Here is a 22,901-nt window from a genome sequence, read left to right as displayed (position 1 = left end):
CTGTTTTTTTTTTATTTCAATATTGTTTTTGTTCGGGAATTAAGTTCCGTTCATTCCAATGGACCGTTTTTTTTTATTTTTATTTTTATTTTTTACAGCAATGGCGGGTCATGGAGCCTCACAATAGTTCCCGAAAGTGAGCAGTTTAAATAATAATTTTGAATATGATGATGATGATGATGATGATGATGATGATGATGATGATGATGATGACTATTATTATCATCAAAACCCATTAACGTGTGCATTGTTAACTATTAATTAACTATTAATTATTATTTAATTTAATTAATAATAGATTATTAACGTGTGAATATGACGGTGTGCTGTATAAATATTGTAAATCAATCCAGTTATTGACGACAAATTACTGAAAACCCCAGTTATGTCACTCGGAATCGAATTGTTTGTCAATAACTTCCGGGAACTATTTGAGTCTACATAAATCACGTGACGGTTTCTCACTTCCGTTGTCGCTACTGTCTCTCTCTCTCTCTCTCTCTCTCTCTCTCTCTCTCTCTCTCTCTCTCTCTCTCTGAAGGCTGTGATGAGATCCATGTGAGAAGTCACAACAGTCCCAGGGCCGCATCACTTTCACCAAAGCCCGGGAGAAGGACGCGAAAAAAAACCTGCGACATGTCTCGGCACAGAAATGTTCGTGGTTACAACTACGACGAAGGTAGATTTATCTGGCTCCGTCTTTTAAAACGTCAACATAGGGCCCTTTGTTGCTAAACCCGTTAGCCGCTAAGCTAAACCACTGTTTACAGAAGCTGTTAGCGGCTAATGCTAAGCTAAATTGGCACAGCAACGTTGGTGTCGTGTCACTTAACGTTTAGCACCAAGTACAAAGTATTGCACTTTATTGTGTCCAAGCATTAATTCCATGGTGTTGTAGTATCAAGACTTCACTTTTCGTGCCCAATATTATTGTGTTTAAAATGATCTTAGAGTTAGCTAAACAGGTTGCTGGCTAATTCGTATTGTGATTTAACTACAAAGATTTACTCCTACCTGAATTCATTGACTCATTGCTTTCAGTTAATGTCTTAAAACACGTTTTTTATTTTATTTTTTTAAAATTTTGTTTCTTAAAAGGTTTGTTTGAGTTCCAGTTTATGAAACGTATGCATTTCTAAACCTGCTGACAAAGCAATGAGCCAGCTGTCACCAAACGTTGGGTTGAGGTGTATTTTGTGCAGAACTGAATAAACCTGATGTTTTACCTCTCGTCTATGTCTCTCTTTGTGTGTAGATTTTGATGATGACGACCTCTATGGACATTCAGTGGATGATGACTACTGCATATCACCTGCAACTGGTGGGTTGTAATAAATATTGTGGTTTCTAACATAATACTTTAGAGAAACCACATACATAACTTTTTACAATGGTGTATATCAGACATAGGCAACGGTGGCCCTTGTTCTAATTTTGAGCGGCCCCTAAACTGAATGCACAAAGTGAGTGGGAAAAAAAACTTACAGAAATGTACAGTATACACAAAATTACTCAAAAAACACACGAAACGGCAAGAAAAAAAAAAAAAAACTGTAACACAAAATCAGAAAAAAATTCCAAAATAGTGACAAATACACTGAAAATAAATACACAATAAACAAAATAAGAGGCAAATATGCAAAATGATTTAAAAAAAACACACAAATCGAAAGTAAAAACACACAAGACAACAACAGAAAGTGCAAAATGAGAGAGAAATACACAAAAGACCACAAAAACTAAATATAAACACTAAATGACACCAAAAACACATTAAATGACAGCACAAACTCATTGTTTGTTCCTTTATTAATGCTCAGAAAGGTCATTATTCTAAAAAGGCTGACATTAATGTTGACAATGTGGCCCTCAGATCAGAAAAAAGCATTTTTGTGGCCCCGCTGTGGTAAAGGTTGCTCACTTCTGGTTTATACACAGTTTTTTATGATAAATGAATAACAATAACTGAGTGTTATTTTTTTTATTATTATTCTACATACTCTAGATACACACACCTAAAAGACAGTGGAAGTCTGCTTTTGCCTTCATTCATAAAAATACAATTGTAACTCAGATAGTTAATGGTGGCAAAGAAAGACTTAATGCAGATCTGAATTGATCGATCTATGCCCAGTTTTAACTGGTCTATTTAACTTTAACAAAACACAAAAACCTTAATTTTTTTTTAGAAAATTGGGATTTTTCCTTTTTTATTTGCAAAATATACTAGTTGAAGTCATGAAGAAGTCACTTGATGCTTCAAGAAACAGTATTGGACATTTGAAAACAGTTTTTGAATTTGGATTATTTTTGAGAAAATATCCCAGCGGTCAGTCTCCTACATACCTCACATGCATGTTTTGGGACAATATCATGCATTTCATGCTATTTTTCCCCTTAAAAAGAGTGACTGAATGTCTAGCAAGTGTATCAAACAGACAAATATGTCAAATGTTGCTCATCATCTTGTTTAAAATCACTTGGCTGTGCAGGATTTCATCCAAAACTTGCGTGTGATTCTCTGGTTGGTGGTATTTTGCTCAAAATGAAATGGATATGGCTATATGACTCATTTACATGTTTTGGGACCATATCAGTCATTCCCATGATATTTTTTTCCCCTGTAAAATAGCTCAGCCTCCTGACAAGTCATATTTCTTGTGATTTAATCATGCGTGATTTCAGTGTAGCGCTCCCAGGTTCCGAAAGTCATTTGAAGCATAAAAGTATAAAATTGATATATATAATTGGCGCAAATGACCCTTTTCATCTTATTCGGTATGAATTTTGGGAAGTTTAATAGCCAGTAAAGTCATCTAAATTGGGATTGATGATGAGGGAAGCGAAACGAAAATGGGTATACTGACATTTTACCCAATTATGTAGAAATGGGTATACTCTGAGACAAAATTAAGGACATTTTGAGTCACAAATGATACAATTTAAATATGTTTGCTAATTTTTTCTATATATTTTCTCATTCACCAGCAAATCAGTTCATCTACTCACGCAGAGAGAAGCAAACACCAAAAGAGGAAACCCTAGAGGAAGAAGAAGATGAAGAAGATGTCCCAATGTCCCCTACCATCAACCATGATCTTGACCCCCTCAAACAAGGTAGTATTTGGAAGTAAATGGGTCTTGTTTTCATGAGAGAATTGCAAACTTTTCCAATGTTTTTGTGCTCCCAAAACAAAGCAAATCATTTGTTATTGTGGACTACTCAAATGTGTTGGGCCGCTCCTTGACGTCAGAATTAAACCTAGGTTTTTGCTCTGTTCAGCTAAGTTGTTCTCCTGTCTGGATCACATGCGGGCCGTGTTGGGAGAAGCAGTGCCAGACTCTGTCCTGAGCCAGGCTGCCATAAGATGTGGGTTCGACCCTCAGCGAGCATTGGACGCAGTGTTGTCTGAAGACGTGAACAAAGCCCCAGCTTCAAGAGGCGCAGTGGGAGACGTGACACCAATAGCAAGAGAAAGTGATGGGAAAGCACCGCTTCCACAAAGAACCAGGCCAGAAGCTGTGGCTGAGAAAGGTACGCCTGAGCTGGCAATGACTTGGTCAGGATTAGTCATACTTTACTGAAAAATCATGTTTATATTAAAATTTACATTACAGTAGTCCCTTGTTTATCGCGGGGGTTACGTTTTAAAAATAACCCGCAATAGGCGAAATCAGCAAAGTAGTCAGTTTTATTTTTTACAATTATTATACATGTTTTAAGGCTGTAAAACCCCTCACCACACACTTTATACACTTTGTCCTCTTGTTTAAACACTCTCAAAGTTCAAACCTTTGTAGATTTTAAAACATAAACCTGTTCTCTCTGTAGCACTGAGCTAGCATATCATTAGCCGCTAATCACACCGGCTTTTTTCACTGGTGGTTTATTTTTATGAGAGGAGAAAAAGGAGCACAGCTCCTCGTTTCAGCAGGCAGTGAAACTCACCGAGTTGGATGTGTCGATGGTGGATCAACACAGCATTAGCCAATCAGGATGCTAAACAAAAAAAAAATGCATCCAAAATTGCACTGTAAAAAAAATCCGCAAAACACAGAGGCCGCGAAAGGTGAACCACGTTATAGCGAGGGACTACTGTATATATTTATATTAATCACATACGGTTAATGGCAGGGTTGGGTTCAATTACAATTTTAATCGTGTAATTGATCATTTTTACAACGGTAATTGTATTAGAAAAAAGCAGTTGTGTTGTAATAATTGACTTTGTAATTGAGTTGATTTGTAAATGGCATTGAAATTCTATAAAAATTGTCAATTGCAAATTAATGAAATGCAAAACTGTGCCCATGTTACAGTTCTATGGCTTACACATACATAGTTGATAATTATTAAAATATGTTTCATATCAACATCTCCCACAACCTTTTTACCATTTAAAAAAAAATCTATATATATATATATATATATATATAAATTGTGGATATACTGACAGAAAAAAGGCTCAGACGCCCACACCAAAAATATTAACACCAATATTTTCATTAATTAGGGAGCCTAACAAGGTAACCAAGAGATGAAAAACTAAATAGATAAGGGATAATATTCTTTAGTGTATTTTACAGCCGATTCAAGACATTTGTCAAAACTGGCCCGTTATTATAAGAGATGCTAACAGAAAGCTAACACAAGAGCAATGTTACATTTTATATTGTTATTTATTTCAGGCTCAGTAATTGAATTTGAACTTTACTGATTGAGAATGATTGACTTTCAGGGGAAAAAAATATTGTAGTTTTAATTGTAATTGGAAAAGAATTTGGTCTCTGTAATCATAATTGAACTGTAATTATTATTGACCCCAACCCTGGTCAATGGCAACCTGGACACTGCATATTAAAACTACTCATACTTGTGGGATTGAATTCATTTATTTATGCTAATGTTTAACAAAATGCCATCTTTCTGTGTTTTTTTTTTTTGTATGTTTAATCCGACCCCTGTTCCGCGGCCTCCTCCAACTCTGTCGTTTGGAATCTGCATTTGGCTTTTGTAAGGTAAGGAGCCCGCTTGTCTGCGTCTCAATCAGGCATTACACACATCACAGATCACACAGCTCAGATTGACAGGCTCAAAAATGCAAAGCAGCCATCGGGAATTCCCAATTTATGTGATCTTTTGCCTCAACATAAGGCTGTACCAATTGTTAGTATCTGTGATGAGCAAGAGTGTAACTCTCAAAGTAGTAGTCCAAGTGTTATCAGTGTTACAAGTAGTCTGGCACAGCTTATGTCTGAGCATGAGCAAAAGTGCAATGGGGCGAAACAATCTGATGCCGGGAGAAGTTTGGGACTTTTGCCGTTAAGTATTCACACTGTTGGAACCCCCTCCAGTTTGTCCAGTATTTCAAACCAACACAGTCTTTCTTTGGGGACACTAGCATCACTAGGAGTGTCCTCCAACCCTTCCTCTGCGTCCCAAAACATTTCCAAGATGACATCTCCAAGCATGTTTATGGCTGATTCTACTCCTGTATTTGGAAATCTCAGCTCTCAACCACAGAACAACAACGGGGTGATTAAAGCCCAACCCAGTTGTAAAGTAGCTGCATCTAACCAGCAGGGTAATCCTTCCTTATTTGATTTAATTCAGGAGCATTCGCAGCGTAGTAGCCCAAATCCTAGCAAAGCATTTGCTTGTCCTCCGATCCCCGTACCTTCTCTTAGGAGTCAGGGAATGGCAACGTCAACTCAGACCCTGTGTCTTTTCGATCTTGCTTCTCAGCACCAACAAAAGATAGCCAACCCCTTGCCATTTTCTACTCCGAGAGCACCCTATCTAGACAGCACTTTCTCTCTATCTGATCTAAGTCTACAACATCAAGCTAATGCACCATTAGCCTCCCAACAGCCCCAAAACGCAAAAGCTCCTGTGCTTGCAGGGCACAAACCACCTGGTTTGACTAAGCAGCTCCCTCTGTCACATTCAGCATCTGAACACAAAGACAAAACCTCAAGCACCTCAAATGGGTCAGAGTACACCCTCTCCTCCCTCCTTTCACCAACGAAACCAGAAGATTCCCGTGTGCTGGTAGAAAACGTAGAAGACGACCAGAGTCAACATAAGCTCAACCACAAATGGCACAACCGAACCACCAGGCCACGGAAACCCATTGACGAAATGGACTTCAGTTCACTCATGGCTCAGTCACCCAGTGTGTACTCCTGTCAGTCGGACAAAGACTTGCCCTCACCATCCGCTTCAACTTCTTTCGATTTACGGCAGCAACTTTCTGTTTTCGCAAAACCTTCGATATTTGCCCTGACTTTGACTGATCAGAGCTGGAGGCGACAAAGAAAGAGGAGAAACATATCAAAGGGAAATGCAAAATGTCACAAGGCAGGAAATGGTTATCAGGACATCGTCGATAAAGCCGGAGACAAATCCAATGACGAGACGTCTGTTCCTTTGCCAATTTTACCATTCTGTTTCAACACCCCTTCTCCTGATGACATTGTCCGCACTAATCAGCAGAAAGCTTTCACAAGGTAAACATGCATGTTAAATTCTGCTGATTTAATCCCTTGACCCTTTTATCACATATTGCCTTACTCTGGATACGTTGGGGAAGGAGGACCAATAGATAACTCTTGGCTCATTGTGCAGCAGAAAACTCTTAACATTTAAACAAATAACACTTGTGTTTCTGTCACTTAATACACAGACATGACTGCATTTTATTACCATTTAGTCTTTTAAGGACTTGGGACTTAATTCCTTTTTTAATAGTTACATTTTTACCTTTGATTGTGTATTTGTATTTTATCATAGCAATTAGCTTTTTGATTTTTGTAGTTCTTTGCATCTCAGCTAGTGAGGCCTATACATCCTTGCCTGAGTTGAACAAAGCCTTTAGAGCACTGACACTGTCTGCAGGTGTGCTGCAGCTATTGGAATATGGATCAGTTAACCATTGCTCTGGTTTTCTGCTGCGTATGTTTGAGATCGTGAGGTTAAATTGTTTGGTTTCCAAGGACACCTGGAGATTTTCCCATGAGGTACAAGAATACACGCAGACAGCCACACAAGGGGAGCTTTTCTTTTTCTTTTTTTTCAGTTTCAAATTCAAATAGGATGAAAATGGACTATAAATACCAAGTGTACAAAATTATTATAACATGTCTTTTAAAGTGCAGAAAAAGTTTCTTTGTTCACATGGTTTTGATTTTTCTTTTTTGAGTGTCTTTATACACTGCTCGAGCTTGAATTGTCAATTTTGAAATAAAGGTGACTGAAACCATGTGCTATTATGTCACTTCTACTTAGGCACATCCTTCAGTCCGTGTGGATTTTTTTTTTTTTTTTTTTACAGGAGTATACAAATGTTCTAATGCCAAATTTCACTGGAATTACTCGTACAACCTCACAATTTTTGTTGTGTTGCGATCAAAATTCTTTTAAAGGTACTGGATATAATATTTACAGTGACAATATTTGTAATGTTAATGTTCTACCAGTCCATCAAATTGGTATTTGTTCATACCACTCAGTTTTCTGTCCTTCCTCTGTCAACTTTCCTATACCTTGACAATGCCGTTTTCACTCTCTTAAAACATTAAGCTGTGATCAAAGCTTAGCTACAAGCTCAGCTACCTTCGTTCACCACCTGCTCTCAACATCGGTGCAGAATATAAATCACGAAATATACTGAGATCATAAAACTTTAATGTGCAGAACTCTAGATTTTACATCGTACTAGGTGCAAAACATGATTAATGATAGCCTGCAGGCATGACAAAAATTTGTAAGTTAACTTTCCAGACGTGGGGCTTGTGCTTTATATAGTCGCATCTCCCCCCCCTTTTTCAGCCACAGCTTCAAGCCTGGTTCTTTGTGGAAGTTTTTATAAACAAATTTGAGCAAATTTTGGTATGCAACACAGAAAATGTCATGGAAAACTACTAAAAATGCATAGAAAATTTGCTCATCAATTCGAAAGTCGTACTTATTTTGATCACAATAGATCTATTCTCTCTTTTTATAGCCTCTGCCCTGGATTCTTGTTTTAGAAAAGAGGCTTTAAAGTGAATTTAAAATCAAAACTTTTAACGGTGGTGAAAATATTATTGTAAATATTGTATCTTGTCTCCTTCAGTCAGGCTTTCTTCGATATCACACGGTCAAATGGTTGAAAATTTAATCAAATAATTGACGACATGCGCCTGGTTGTAAATTTAGTTCTATGGTCGTTTTATAAGAATCAGGTTTATAGTTGCTTGGTTATTTTAAAGTATCAGAAAAACGGCATGTGAAGTGGACTTTAAGTGTGTCAAACAGTAGAAAGCCTGGGGGAACTAATAGGTCATAAAGAAAACAAAGAGGTCCTGATGACAAGTCAAACATTAGGAGACAAACCGGTTCCTCCTACTGCACGTTCATAATCATGGGATCATCATGTTTGCAAATAGCTGTGAGTGTTCGGTGGTCTGTTCTGCCATGAAAAGACCTGTGTAGCTCCTTTTTTAAATTTAATTTCAGATATCCCAGCCCAAAATGATCACCTGCTTTATGAAGTAGACGGAATGCCCATGTGTTTCAGTCCATGTCTTTTCTATGTCCATTTTTCCATCTCTCTTAAACCTACCCAGTGTGTGGTTTCAAGCAGGAAGCTGCAATCAGAGAAAATGTCACCTTTTTTAGCGTTTACTTGTTGACAGCTGCAGAAGAGCACCTTACCCGTATGTTTCACCTCTCCCACATAGGAAATTCTGACCATGTGTCTCTGCGTCACTGCTTTAAAACTTGACACATCAAACCTTGCCTACATCACATTGCAGACTGCAGATTTGCAAGGTGAAGATATTGCACCAATGTGTTGCTTTAGTGATTTTGGTTACAACGTTACAGAAAAGTTGTATTCTCATTGGTCATAATTTTTGCTACATGAGCATTTCTACTCTGTTAAAGATCCTGAAATAAAAATACGATGTTAATTTTGAACAACCTCGAAAAATGCATATGTTAGAGTTAAGTCCTTTTGTGTTTTTTTCTGTTTCCATATTTTCTTTGAACGCCACACGGTTGGTTAATTCATTAACACACTTGTTTACATTGCACAGGATTTTCATCAGTAAGATTTGAGTTTTAATAGTGACCGAGTATCAGGTATGTGACTAGGGGGAATGGGCGGACGGTGGGAGGGAGGGTGTGTGTTTAGTTGTGGCTTTGCTTCTCAGGTTTTTTTTTTTTTTTTTTTTTTTCTGTTTTTGTGAGTCATTCTGAAAAGGTTCTGAAGGGCTTCTACATTTTTAGCTAGAGGTCTGATTTTCCTATTTCACAATCATCCTCATTCATGGCTTGGCACTTCTTGAAAAGTTATTCTGTGTATTTTTGTTATTGTATTGTGTGTTTTTAGAGTCATTTTAATCATATTGTGATAAATATTTGTGGAGTTTAATTAAATTTGTCTATTTAGAAAAGCTGAGATATCTACAACTGAAATATTTAGACAATCATTTATTTGTTTCTGTTTTTTTAACTTTCCCACGGGGGCCGAATTGGACTGCTAAGGGGCCAGATTTGGTCCCCGAGCCTTGAGTGTGACACGTGGTTTAGAACAAGGTGGCTGGAGTGTAAACATACCTTATTGATGCTTTTTTTTCATTATGTGCCAACAGCAGGTTTTTATTTATCATCACTGCTCTCTATTTTTGTGTTTCTCTTATTTTGAAATACCTGAACAGGAATTCTCTACCTTGTGATGTCATGAATTCTTCCTCTTTACTTTACATTTTTGTGCAACATTCACTGACACCTGTGTGCATTTACCTACCAGGCACTACTGAAATCATGAGCTCCTTTAAAAAAAAATGGCAGTTCGTATATTAATTATTTTGTATCTGGAGTCAAATATGATTAGGGACTCATTAACTTTAGATCTGCTGTGACGTTTAATGTGCATTACAATGAAAATAATTGAGTAAGGGTATTGAAATTTGGGTTAACAAATGCAGTTCTAGATTTGTTTTCCATATTTAAAGATCATTAAATGGAAAGTCATTCTAAACCTATTAAAATTTTTTACTAAAATACAATTTAGCTTAGTTTTTAGTGGGTGTTTGTTCTGTGTCCTGCCTATAGCTTCCTATTGCTGGCTTGTGTAACGTGCAGCTGCACCTGCCAGTCCGTCTCAATGTCCTCCTGTGCTGGTGTTTTGACAAGGGAGGAAAACTTGTTATTTGCATATCCAGGACGGGCTCCTTTTTAGGGCCCAAGGGAATGGGTGTGTTCACGTTTAGTCTCCAATAAGGTCCGCCGCTGCAGAAAAATCCTGGATAGGAGGATGCAAGGTGTTTGCCTTCCAGTCCAAACAGTGAAGGGATATCCTTCTACGAGCTGGAGGGCAACACCGCACTGAGCAGTTGCTCTGTTTCTGACCTTTCTGTTAAAACTCCCTTAGGCACCGTGCCTAAAATCACTTGATTGCAAGTTCGTTGTTTGCATAGTAATTAGAGTATCAGGAAAAACCAAACATTTGCTATAAATGTTGATTGATTGGAACTTCAAGTTTATGGATTATGTGTTGATCCCTGTCAGAGATAAAAGTACATTTCTCATATAAACTGCAGGAGCTTTTAAGGGTGCTGATATCAGCAAAAAAAAACCTAATGCATTATGTCAGCCTGCATATCAAATCTCAGATATAATTTATGTTGTTTTATTGGATTTATTAAGGTTATTTTTCAGGGTTTTCTAATTTATTTGTATTTTCTGTTTTATTTAATTGTAGAAAATTCTTATCTTTAGAGTTAAAATGTATGTAACCCATTGGTTGATAAATGGGTCAGCGATGCACGAATGTAAATCTTGTTTCTTAGTATTGGAGCCTGACCGATATGGAATTTTTGAGGGCAGATACCATTATTGGTTTTAAAAAGCCGATATTCAATGTATCTTAACCGATTTATTGGCCAATAATATATAAGAACATTGATAGGATATATACTGTATGCAAAGACACATTTGTATAATTCAATTGCAGATCAAAGTAATGTGATGTGATTGACAAAAGTGAAGAATGATAAAAAGGTTTAGAGACTAATGCTCACAGAAGTAATTTAATAAAATAATTAAAAAGATGATTAAATAAGAGAGTCAGAAACAAAATCAAAGCAGAGAAGGGAACATTTAAAAAAAAATATATATATATATATATATAAAACATTAAAATTTGTAATAAAACATAAAAAAATTAGGAACCATAAAAATCATAAAGCACGACATAAAACCAGACTGAATAAATGGATTTTTAGTTTACGTTTAAAAATTATGATAATCTCGGCTCCTCTCAGATCCACCGTCTTGGAGCATAAAAACTGAAGGAGGAGTCTCCAAACTTTTTAGTTTTGTTAAAAAAGAATAAGCAAACTTGTGCAAGCTGTATTTCTGGAATAAAATGTAAAAAAATATAAAAAAAAAGGGCGAACAAGTAAAAACGCAAAATGGAATTGTAAACGATGAACTACTTTCACCTGTGTCGTTTATATGTGTAATCATTACTGCTGATTCAAAAGTGGCAGCTTATAATACACAAAGCACACCACAGAGCCACTCATCGGTTACATAAAATAGATTAATCATTGATCGCTAAATCGGGCTCTATTCGGTATCAATAAGAACTAGCTCAAAGAAAGAAAATCAAGAGCCTACAAACATTTCAACATTTTATGCTCACTAAATCACATTTCATTTAATTTATTTATTTGAATTATGACAATACATATTAATAAATGTGTTTGTAAACAGCGTTAACATAAATATGTCAGAGTTAGCACAATAGCTAAATTTCATTCGTTGTCCTAAGACAGATAAACGTGATAAAACATAACTGAACAATAACATTTAACATTAAACAACATCACTCAATGAGACAAACATTAAACCGACTGTTGACAGAAAACATGATGCCGCATATGCTATTTACAATAAAACAAAAATAACAGTAAGGAGTTAAAAGAGAAAAAGTACATTATTATCTGTGGGTGCATGACTGGTTTGTTTTCAACCAATTTTTGAGAATTGCTTTAAATGTTGGGTAATTGCCACAGTTTCTGATGTTTTCTGGAAGTGTATTCCATAATTTTGTGCCTCTAATTGACACCACCATTTAACAGCTATATTGTCTGACAGGACTTTCTGTAAATTACCAGGCACCACAGCACACATTCAGAATTCTAGTGCAGACCCAGTTTTGGTTCAAGGGTATTTTTCACTCAAAAGTCTGGTCCAATTTTCAGCGTTTAGAGCACATCTGTAACTTATGTTGTTTCCCCTCATCTTACTATATATTTTTTAAATGTGCTGTACATGGTTGTTTTGAAATATTAGTTGTTTTTTCCAGGTACAAATGTATTTGTAAAAAAAAAAAAAAAAACGTGTGCTGAGCTTCATCATGGTGTTGTGTGTCAATGGGTTGGAATGAAAGGGACTTTTTCCTCCGGTGCAGCACAAGTCAATCAGAGAGTTTTTGATGAGAGAAAAGCTGATTAATAATTCAGGTTACTTTTCCTCTAAATGAAACACACAACAATCAGAGGCCCACGTAAAGTATTTGTGGTCCATCCTGCTTCTGAAACCAACAACAAAATAGTTCTTTGTACGCAGTGTCTCATTTGTTTACTGGAGACTACGTCTTTTTCAAAAGACTCATTCTGCGAAATGCTTCGTCACTATTTATGCGGAGAGGGGGGAGACAACGGCCACTTCAGAAATTAACCCTTTCAGTACCAGGAAGCTTTCTGCTGCACGAATTCACACATAAGGTAGGGCTGAATGAATCAGTAAAGAGCTGATATGACTGGGACCGGTGGCCATCTGCGACTGGTATGAGAAAGCAGAAATCTCAATAAGTCTTAATGCTGCTACACTGGTGCACTCTCACTAATTCTCAGAGATTAAGTTTTAAACACGTGTGTGTGTGTGAAACTGATGGCCTAGATGTTTTAAAAGGTCAGAATACTTCAAAGGTTATGATTTAAGATCTAAATGCTTTTATTTAAAGGATTGCTAATTATCATAATCAACTAGCTGATAAAACAAACCACTGAGTCACTAAAGTGGAAACTGAAATCGGTGTGAAAGTAATTTTCTGAACACTAATAAATGCTCATTTCTTGTTTCAAAAGTCTTGAAACTGTTGAGTTTGTGAATGCCCTTTTATGTTTTCTTTTTCCCACTATACTTCAAAGCTAAAAGCAGAGATAAGGTGGACTCTGAGGTGGTGCCCAAAGTAGCCCGTATGACCGTCTCTGGCAAGAAGCAGACAATGGGCTTTGATGTCCCCAGGTTGGTAAAATCATCGATTTGCAAAATGAACACAAACTCAGTAGAAAATGTCTTAATTTTTAGTAAAATACTGGATGTATAAAAAAGTTGAGTTTCTTCATGACTAAAGTGTTGACTCTCTCCCAGCTCAGGGGAAAACGGCGTTGCCAGTGGGATTCCTGCCACTGAAGTTGCTGCTAAACGACCTGAAACCCCGTCTAAAGGGTCGAACGGGGAGGAGACCCCCTCAGTGCCGACGCCGAGCCGCTCCTCTGTGAAAGCTCGACAGTCAATCAATGTGAAGACAGAGCTGGAGAAGAGACAGGGTGGAAAACCGCTGTTAAATTTGGTTGTTATAGGTCAGTGTTTCTCAAATGGGTGTACGGGGACATGATGGCGTCACAGAAAATTAACAAACAAAAGCATTAACATGTGGGATTTTATGTTCATTTTGGGTTTAAAATGATAATCATAACGATGATGATGAAAATGACTTTAATTAGGACATGAATTAAAAATACAAGGCTCAGTCTTTGTCCTACACCAGGTGGGAGATGACTGGAAATAATAGGAATAACAAAAATGTATTCAGGAGGCACTTAATACTATTTCATTCCACTTATCTGTAGTCCCTGGACAGAATGTTCAAATGTCACCCTAAAATAATACAAAATACAGGAAATATACAATAAAATGTATAGTAAGAAATGTAACTATATAATACCATATCACACTTCCATTTACATATTATTTAAAAACAGCAGTATGTCACAAGAGACAATTATCAGATATTAAAACATACAAGTTCATAAAATAAAATGAAACATTAAAGTCACCAAGAGAGAGAGACAGTCTGCAGTTGATTTTTAACAGTATTCTGAGCAAAATGTTGTAGTCAGAAAAAGGGGGTGCATGGATTCAGAAGTAAGAGAGGGAGTACCTGAGCCAAAAAAACTGTTATAGGTAATGAGTGCACACACACAATGATTAGGAAAGCAGTTTTTCTTCATGTATATAAGGTACAATAAGCTCCAAAGCTGCAATTCTGCATATGAAAACTAACATTTTTGCTAACATTCACATATATTGGCAGAGATGCAGAGCTAATAGTTTTTATAGAAGGTGACAATAGATGAACATATTGTTTAATTAAAAAAGAAATAAAAATTACTGTGACATTTCCCCCTCAAAATTATGCTCAGATTGTATTTTTCTCCTCTTGGTTTAAGGTTTTGTTTTCAGTTGAATAATGAGGCAAAACTCTTGGTTCACATCATCAAATGTAAGTGCTGGTAAATACGTGAGATGCAGCTGTGATCTTATGCTCCTGTTTGTGCTTGCACCAGAATGTGTGACTTGGGAGTTTCATAAGTGCAGATGCTTTTACTTTCCCACAGCCAAGGAAACCTTTTGTTTTAACGCGGTTCTCAAACCCCCTCCCCTTTGCACTCGCCGCCCCGCTGTTCCCATTTTTTTAAACTTGTGCAACACGTCCCTGTTTCCTTCTCCTGTCTGTGGGTTTCCTTTGTGTTTTTCCCCCCCTACCTTTCTTATCATCTTTACCACAGTCTTCCTCATTCCTTTATCATCTGCCTCATCGCTCGTTCTTCATCCTCAGAGTCGAGGTTTTAACCTTCGTGTTTCTATCAAATGTGTTTTTCGAAGGTCATGTGGATGCAGGGAAAAGCACATTGATGGGACACCTTCTCTATCTGCTGGGTAACGTCAACAAACGCACCATGCACAAATACGAGCAGGAGTCCAAGAAGGCAGGAAAGGCTTCCTTTGCCTACGCTTGGGTTCTGGATGAAACCGGCGAGGAGAGGGACAGGTACATGACATCATTCACTGCCACTATTCAGAGGTGAAAGTAATGGATTACAAGTACTCATGCTCCTGTAATTGAGTTGCTTTTATAGTTTCTAAATCAGTATTTTTACTTTGTTTTAAAAGAAGTAAAGTAATTTGTGACATTTTTACACCCAACCATGACCGAGTAAATTATTATTTTTTGTTTTAAAATGATCAACAGACATTGTGAAACTACAAAAAATGAAATGACCAGACAACAATCAAATGCATCACATCCTAGCCGATCAATCAGATTAAATGTTATGCACTGCAGCAAAACAGAATTGAATGTTAGTTTTTTTTTCTCAGTTTTTTAGTTCATAAATAGTTTTTATTTTGAATTGAATTCATTGGTTGTATTTTATTTAATTTTTTTTAAATACATTTTGACAAAGCTTTTATTTTATACAGTTGCCTTTGTGAAAAATAAATTAAGTTCAAATTGTGCAAGATTTCATCTCTTACTTTTTAAGTTTATAGATGTAATTAAGGCAGTAATTTATTTATAAAGCGCTTTTTGCAGATGAAATCATAAAGTGCTGTACAGAGCAGTGGAGAAATTAATACAACAGGTGCAACACCCTAAAATAACAAAACATGGGTGCATTTACATCACAGGAGCAGAATCATAAAAGGATAATACAAAATTAAAATAAAGTTAACTAAAAGCTTTTCTGAAAAGCAAAGTCTTCAACAGTTTCTTAAGTGTCCACACAGTTGAGCTCCCGGAGAGACTGATCCAGGTTTTTCCAGAGTCTGGGGGTCACAGCCTGGAACGCCAGGTCTCCTCGGGTTTTAAATTTAGTTTTTGGGATATTTAGAAGACCCTGGCCTGAAGACTGAAGGCTGCGCCCTGAAGTGTAGGGGTACAACAAGGCCGTGATATAATGATGGGTCTGACCATGTAACGCTCAGAAAGTCAGAACTAAGATTTTATACTCGATGTGAAACTTGACTGGAAGCCAGTGCAGAGTAGAAAGAATGGGAGTGATGTGGGATGTTCTGGGAGCACCGGTCAAAAGTCTGGCAGCAGCATTTTGTACAATCTGGAGTCTGTTTAGGGTCAACTTAATAAAACAAGTGAAAACAGAATTACAATAGTCAATGCAGGATGATGTAAACACGTGGATGACCAGTTCGAGATCTGAGTTTCATAACAAATGCCTCACTTTAGAGATATTTCTCAGGTGGTAAAAACTGTTTTTAGTGAGTTGATGAAAGTGTCCATCCAAAGACATTGCTTGATCAAACACAACCCCAAGGTTTCTGAGGCTGGTTTTCACAGATGAGCCCAGATCACCAAGGGAGTTTTTAATCAGAGGATCTTTTCATCAGGAACGATGATCAGAGTTTCTGTTTTGTTTGAATTTATCTGAATTTACAACCACTTTTTGATACGGGATATACTGTACAATCTAAGAACTCAGATAAAAAGTGAAACTCTGAGTAGATGAGATGTTTACTGTATGCAAGGGAACCGTGACAAGATTTATTACCAAAAATAAACCTGGTGTGGTGAAAGTCACTAGTAACTTGTACTTTGAGTACTATTTAATTGAGCTACTTTTTACTTGTTCTTTATTATTTCACATATGACTTACTTGTACTTGAGTACAATTTAAATCAGGTAACAGTACTTCTACTTGAGTAAGATATATCAGTACTCTTTACACCTCTGCCACTATTTACATTACTCATTCTTTTAATGGGACAATAATAATAATTTGCCAGAATATTTACAGTTCATAGTGTAAAGTGGTTATTATGGGAATCTGTATTTCCTTCTTTGAAAAGCCTATGACGTAATGCTGCTTTTGCACACCAAACAACTACAACTTCAACGCATTTTTCTTGATTTAATGCAGCGGAAAACCGGTTCCTAATAATCCTGAGTGTTCCTCTGTTTGTTTTTCTAATGCATTTTTCCTTCTTGACGTTCTCACAGCATTTGTAAAACCATTTGAAAAAAAAATGTTTTGCTGCAGGGGTGTGACAATGGATGTGGGTATGACTAAGTTTGAGACAAATTCCAAAGTGGTGACGCTAATGGATGCACCGGGACACAAAGACTTCATCCCCAACATGATCACAGGAGCCGCACAGGTAAACAGTATTTAAGTCACATTCACAACATAGAAACTTGATCAAAAATTTTAAAAAAGTTGCAGTTAAAATCCTAAAAGACAAACGTGATTTTGTTTTGCTTAATTAACTTGACAGTGAAAAAAAAAACCCACCAGATTTGAATGATAATCCTCCTGCACTGATCGTCTTACATTTGAATACATTTGGCCACAGGTGCAGGCCACACTAGAACGGTGCTTTGCGTTGATCTCAATGTATTTTTTAAAACCTCTAATTAAAAAGAGTTCCTTTTACTTCTTCCGCACACCGCCTTGCCACACCCTCACAGCTCAACTCAGAAAAAAACTTAAGTGGTTTTTTGGGTGTGAGTGTCACTAGGTATTTTGTGCACGCATGGGCGTGTGTGGCACTTGCACCTTTTTTTGGGGGGGGAGCACGTGTCATTTCTGTTTTTGATATGACTAGTACAGTGCCCGTCGGAAGTATGTATTCATATAGTGGGAGCTTAAGTCGAGTTGTCAATTATGGTCAAATGAGTATGTGTTTGAAGGTTGGATGTACAAAGAGGTGTACATACTCTGTACTCTGTAGTGTTATAAAGGGGTATATTTGTGGGTGCAAAGTAAAATAGCATGTGCGATTTCTCTGGTTTAATTCTATGGGACGCATGATAAATGTGTAGGTGTATTTTTCTGTAATGTATGTTTTTTGGAGTCATGTGTATTTTTGTGTCTTTCTGTTGTTATTTTTATGCATTTTGTATAATTATTGTTTTTGTGTATTTTTGTATAATTTTTTTGTAGTTTTTTGCATTTCTGTTGTCATTTTGTGTATTTCTTGCATAAATATTTAGTTTTGTGTATTTTGTCATTATCATATTTTTATTGTATTTTTCTGTAATGTATGTTTTTGGGGCCTTTTTGTATATTTTTGTGTATTTCTGTTGTCGTTTGTGTACTTTTTGTAAAAAAAAAATTGTGTGCGCGTCGGATTCTCGCTCACACACGCACGCGCGGTCAGCCGCGCACAGCGAACCTTGTCTGAATAAACAAAACCTCAACTTAACATAATGTCACTCCGATGCGGGTTCACCATTTAGATAAGGACCTTTTATTTGAATTAATGCATGGACAGACTGTCAGCTTCTTAGCATGTGGTTATCCTGTTGTTAACGTATGCATTTAAATGTCTGATCTAGTTAATGACGACATGTTCCTGGCCTCTGCACTCCTTTAGGCTGACGTGGCCGTGCTGGTGGTCGACGCCAGCCGAGGAGAGTTCGAGGCAGGTTTCGAGGCCGGTGGCCAAACCAGAGAGCACGCTCTGTTGGTGCGATCACTTGGCGTGACCCAGCTGGCTGTCGCCATCAACAAGATGGACCAGGTATGAATCTATATTTGAAACTCCATGAACACACAAAGGATTTTGACGGCAACACTTTTTAACTTAAAAATCTCTAAAAACAAACAAAAGCACTTTCTGCTGTAGGGACAATTGAAATTACCATCCACAAACATGTTATTATTGAAACAACACAGTGAGAGTTCTCGTGCCTCTCATTTAAAATCGTCTTGTTGAACACTGTCAATCTGACATTTGTTGGTTGCCAGATGTGTGTGTGTGAACAGAGTGAGGTTTAATTGAGTTTCTCTGAGACTAACCATGATGTGTTCATGTGTAAATAAACCAGGTTAACTGGCAGCAAGAGCGGTTCAAAGAAATCACTTCAAGACTTGGTCATTTTCTCAAGCAAGCCGGATTTAAGGTGAGTTGATATCAAGTGCCCAAAACCTGAGTTTGTAAAGAGTTTCTATATTTTAAAATTTATATATTTAACTTTTGTTTTTGTTTAAATACATTTTTTTCCCTCCAAGGAATCGGATGTTTTCTACGTTCCCACCAGCGGGCTCTCAGGGGAAAATCTGGCAACCTGCAGCACAGTGCCTGAGCTGACCTCTTGGTACACTGGATACAGCCTGTTGGATCAGATCGGTAAAGCTACATAAATGAATAAATGATGGGGGGCAATTATATTGAGTATTTCATCTGAAAATGAAACCCAAGATTGAGCTTTGTTCTCCCTGTCCTTGTCTCCAAAAAGATGCGTTCAAAGCCCCTCAGCGGTCTATAGACAAACCGTTCAGATTGTGCGTCTCGGATGTGTTCAAAGGTACAATTACTGATTCGCTTTTTGAATAAAGTGTCGCTGTCTTTGTTTTACTCTAATTAGTTTAATTCTTCTTTTTTTCAAGACCAGGGTTCAGGCTTCTGTGTCACTGGGAAGATTGAAGCTGGTTATATTCAAACTGGGGAGAGAATGCTGGCTATGCCTCCCAATGAAACGTGCACGGTCAAAGGTGTGCGCTAGTTATTTACGGTGGTTGAATCCTAGTACTGCACTTACAAGTTTGAAACCTTGATTTGGTTGAATATAAGTTTTATTATAGTTTAACATTGTTTTTAAGTAGAATATATCTGCAGAGGCTATTTTTATTATTTTTTATTATTATTGCTTCTGTAGAAATGAATTCCATGTTCAATTAAATTGATAAACACTTTGATTTAGCGCATTGATGAGCCACGTTCTGCCACCAGGTATCACTCTCCATGATGAGCCTTTGGATTGGGCTGCAGCAGGAGACCATGTAAGCCTGACCGTGACTGGCATGGACATCATCAAGATCAAGTAAACAAAATACAAGTTTATGTGGTTATCTGCGCAGAAATACAGTTACATTTAAAGAGTAACTAAACCCCAAAACCACTTTTTCTGCAGAATAAGTATGTAGTTGGTATTAAGTAGTGTTAATAATTCCAGTAAGTTCTTTTTGTCCTCTATGCTAAGGTTTAACTGTTTGGACAACTGTTTTTCAGGAAATGTACTTTGATCTCTCCTCTTGTCAGGAGATCAAAGTACATTTTCTGAAACACAGTTGTCTGAATGAATGAAACCTTAACATATTATTCAAAAAGAACTTGCTGGAATTATTACGCGGAAGTCAAAGACACATCAAAGCGATCAGCAGACGCCTATGAAGAACATGTCGAGATCAAAGTACATTTCCTGAAAGACAGTTGTTAAAATAAATGAAACCGTAACATATTATTAAGTAGGGTTGTTGATTGATCCTGGTCCAACTCTTAACATTTTAGTCAAAGTACTACAATTTGTTGTATTTTGTTGAAAAATGTCAGAGCGACTGCCCTCTATGGGTTGAAATCCGGTTATTACAATTGAATTTTGCGATTGGCTGAGAAAGAGATCATGTGACATTTGGGGACCATCTTGTGTCACAAACAAGTATTGTTGGCCCCGCCACTTTTATAAAAGCTATCACATGTTGACTCTACTAGTTAGCATAGCATAGATAGACTGGGTGTGTCTTAACTGCCCCAGGAGCCCTGCCCATAATCAAGGCATTTTTTGAATTTCCCCCCTAGTGTCAGGTCAGCAAAAACCTTGGTGTTTAGTTAAACATTTTTTAATTTTTAGATTTAGATTAGGCTAATGTTGATGCTAGGGTATTGTTAATGCTAGGTTTATGTTACTGCTGTGCTAGTGCTATTGCTAGGTTAATGTTAATGTTAGGCTAATGGTAATGCTTGGTTAATGCTAATGCTAGGCTAATGCTGTTGTAGGTTATTGTTATTGTTAGGTTAATATTATTGCTAGGTTAATGCTAATGCTGAGTTTATGCCATTGTTTGGTTATTGCTATTGTTAGGCTATTGTTAATGTAAGGTTAATACTTATGCTCGGTTTATGCTATTGTTAGGTTAATGCTCGGTTAATGCTATGTTAATGTTGATGCTAGGCTAATTTTAGCTTAATGCTAAGCTAATACTCAGTTGACTTTAGTTACACTTGAAGATGGGGTTGTGTTAAATGACAAGCCCGAAATACAACTTATTGTTTTTGCTACACTGTAACCAAAGGAATTGCTTAAAAACAGCCTTTTTTCACTGTTTTTCTTCCAGTGTTGGCTGTGTGTTTTGCGATCCCAAGGAGCCAATCAGAACCTGCACTCGCTTTAGAGCTCAGATCCTCCTCTTCAATATTGAGGTTCCTATCACACAAGGCTTTCCAGTAAGTGCTTACGTACAAACACACATGGTAACACACTGGTGCCAGCTCTATTTTGCTAATATACATTTTCTGCTGCTTGTTTCGTTCTTAATGTCCTCTTGTGAAATGTGTGCGTACTTTTGTGTTTATCCAGGTATTGTTGCATTACCAGACAGTCAGTGAGCCGGCCACTATTAAGAAACTAATAAGCGTTTTACACAAAAGCAGCGGTGAAGTGCTGAAAAAGAAACCAAAGTGAGTTCATCAGCTTTACTTTATACCCTAAATCTAAGTGATTGTGCGTGTGTGTGTGTGTGTGCGTGTACGGAATGTTTTCTCAACATTTTGTATAATAGACTGCAGATCTGGTTTTGCTCTGTTCACTTGGCAACAATGATCTGTCACCACAATAGCATTAAAATGTTTAATTGCTGCAGTTTATTGCTTCATGTCAGAGTGTGGGAGGATGAGCTGTCGAGTGTAATAGTTTCGTGCTAACAATGTGAAAAAAGACATATTTTTCTATATTGCACACTGGAGATTTTGAAATTGTGTGCTGATCAAATCTGTTGTGTTTTTTTAAAGGTGTTTGACTAAAGGTATGAATGCAATCGTGGAGATCCAGACTCAAAGGCCGGTTTCATTAGAGCTGTACAAGGACTACAAGGAACTGGGGCGCTTCATGCTGCGATACGTGGGCTCGACTATTGCTGCGGGGGTCGTCACTGAGGTATCAGGATAGCATGTGTGCTGTCATGTTACTTAGGCTATTTAAATGCAAGCAGAAATTAACTTGAATCTTCTGACATGTTTCGACTCTCGCTTTGATATTTCCTTTGAAGTTTCTGTGATTTCCACGTAGTAATTCCTGCATGATTCTTTTTGTCTTTTTTTTAGTATTTTTGAGGTTTCATTTATTCAGACATTGCTGGAAGTACTATACGTAAATCAAGTAAATATCAAAGCGATCAGCTGACACTTCTGTCGAAGACGGGCAGTTGACATTCGAAACATGTCTGGAGATCAAAGCTGATTTCTTAAAGAATAGTTCTCAGAATAAATGAAACCTTAACATATTATTCAAAAAGAATCTTGCTGGAATTGCTACGCGGAAGTCAAGGAAACTTCAGAGGAATCATCAAAGCCTCTGACGAAGACTGGCAGTTGACAGTCATAACCTGTCAGGAGATCAAAGTGGATTTTTTAATGAAATCATAACATATTATTCAAAAAGAGTCTTGATAGAATTATTATCAATCATACATCACAAATCTTTCTGTTTTTATTGAATGCAGATCAAAGTATGAAGAGCCTTCCCATCGACAGTGGCAGCTTAATTATTGTGGAGAATATACTCGCAGCCAGAGACAAAGTGCAATTCCTCGAAGAGATGCCACACATGGAGTCAGATTGTCATTTTATTCCATCCACGTTTATATTCTGGGCATTAGCTGCTTTACTTCACTGCTCTGATCCACATTTAATGCAACTGTGTGACCAGATGCCAAGAAGAAACCAAGTCGAACAACGCCTCCAACAGTCCTGACGTCTTGACTCGATGTCGCTGAGCAGCTTTTCTTTGTTAAACAAGCTCACTAAACATCTTCCACCCACT

At 37.2% G+C, this 22,901-nt stretch overlaps 1 protein-coding gene across 3 annotated transcripts; it reads left to right on the top strand.

Annotated features, from left to right (window-relative positions):
* Positions 1-494: 494 nt before the first annotated feature.
* Positions 495-22,900, top strand: hbs1l (HBS1-like translational GTPase). 3 transcript variants are annotated; one of them, XM_028439406.1, is made up of 18 exons: positions 504-679; positions 1,256-1,321; positions 2,989-3,117; positions 3,284-3,535; positions 13,210-13,306; positions 13,433-13,644; positions 14,951-15,116; positions 17,122-17,239; positions 18,458-18,604; positions 18,912-18,986; positions 19,096-19,213; positions 19,323-19,391; positions 19,474-19,578; positions 19,817-19,907; positions 21,199-21,307; positions 21,441-21,541; positions 21,872-22,016; positions 22,582-22,900. In XM_028439406.1, the coding sequence occupies exons 1-18, from the start codon at positions 637-639 to the stop codon at positions 22,591-22,593; spliced, it is 2,055 nt and encodes a 684-aa protein (XP_028295207.1). In that variant the 5' UTR covers positions 504-636; the 3' UTR covers positions 22,594-22,900. The 3 variants fall into 3 exon arrangements, 2 of the variants coding, with proteins under 2 accessions (XP_028295209.1, XP_028295207.1); XR_003672947.1 differs by lacking the exons at positions 14,951-15,116; positions 17,122-17,239; positions 18,458-18,604; ... (7 more) ...; positions 21,872-22,016; positions 22,582-22,900 and adding an exon at positions 5,025-6,510 and having other exon boundaries at positions 495-679; positions 13,433-13,468; XM_028439408.1 differs by lacking the exons at positions 13,210-13,306; positions 13,433-13,644; positions 14,951-15,116; ... (9 more) ...; positions 21,872-22,016; positions 22,582-22,900 and adding an exon at positions 5,025-6,514 and having other exon boundaries at positions 495-679.
* Position 22,901: the final 1 nt, after the last annotated feature.

Source organism: Gouania willdenowi, chromosome 24, assembly GCF_900634775.1.
Source record: "Gouania willdenowi chromosome 24, fGouWil2.1, whole genome shotgun sequence".
Classification (NCBI taxonomy): Eukaryota; Metazoa; Chordata; class Actinopteri; order Blenniiformes; family Gobiesocidae; genus Gouania; species Gouania willdenowi.
The sequence above is the reverse complement of the archived record's forward strand: the minus strand, read 5'-3'. Positions and strand labels throughout refer to the sequence as shown.

Excerpts from the sequence above, each read along its gene's own strand:
- hbs1l (XM_028439406.1), top strand. The coding sequence starts at position 637 with ATGTCTCGGCACAGAAATGTTCGTGGTTACAACTACGACGAAG. Across the intron at positions 3,118-3,283 it reads TCTTGACCCCCTCAAACAAG|CTAAGTTGTTCTCCTGTCTG; the intron begins GTAGTATTTGGA and ends TGCTCTGTTCAG. Across the intron at positions 13,645-14,950 it reads GTTAAATTTGGTTGTTATAG|GTCATGTGGATGCAGGGAAA; the intron begins GTCAGTGTTTCT and ends TGTTTTTCGAAG.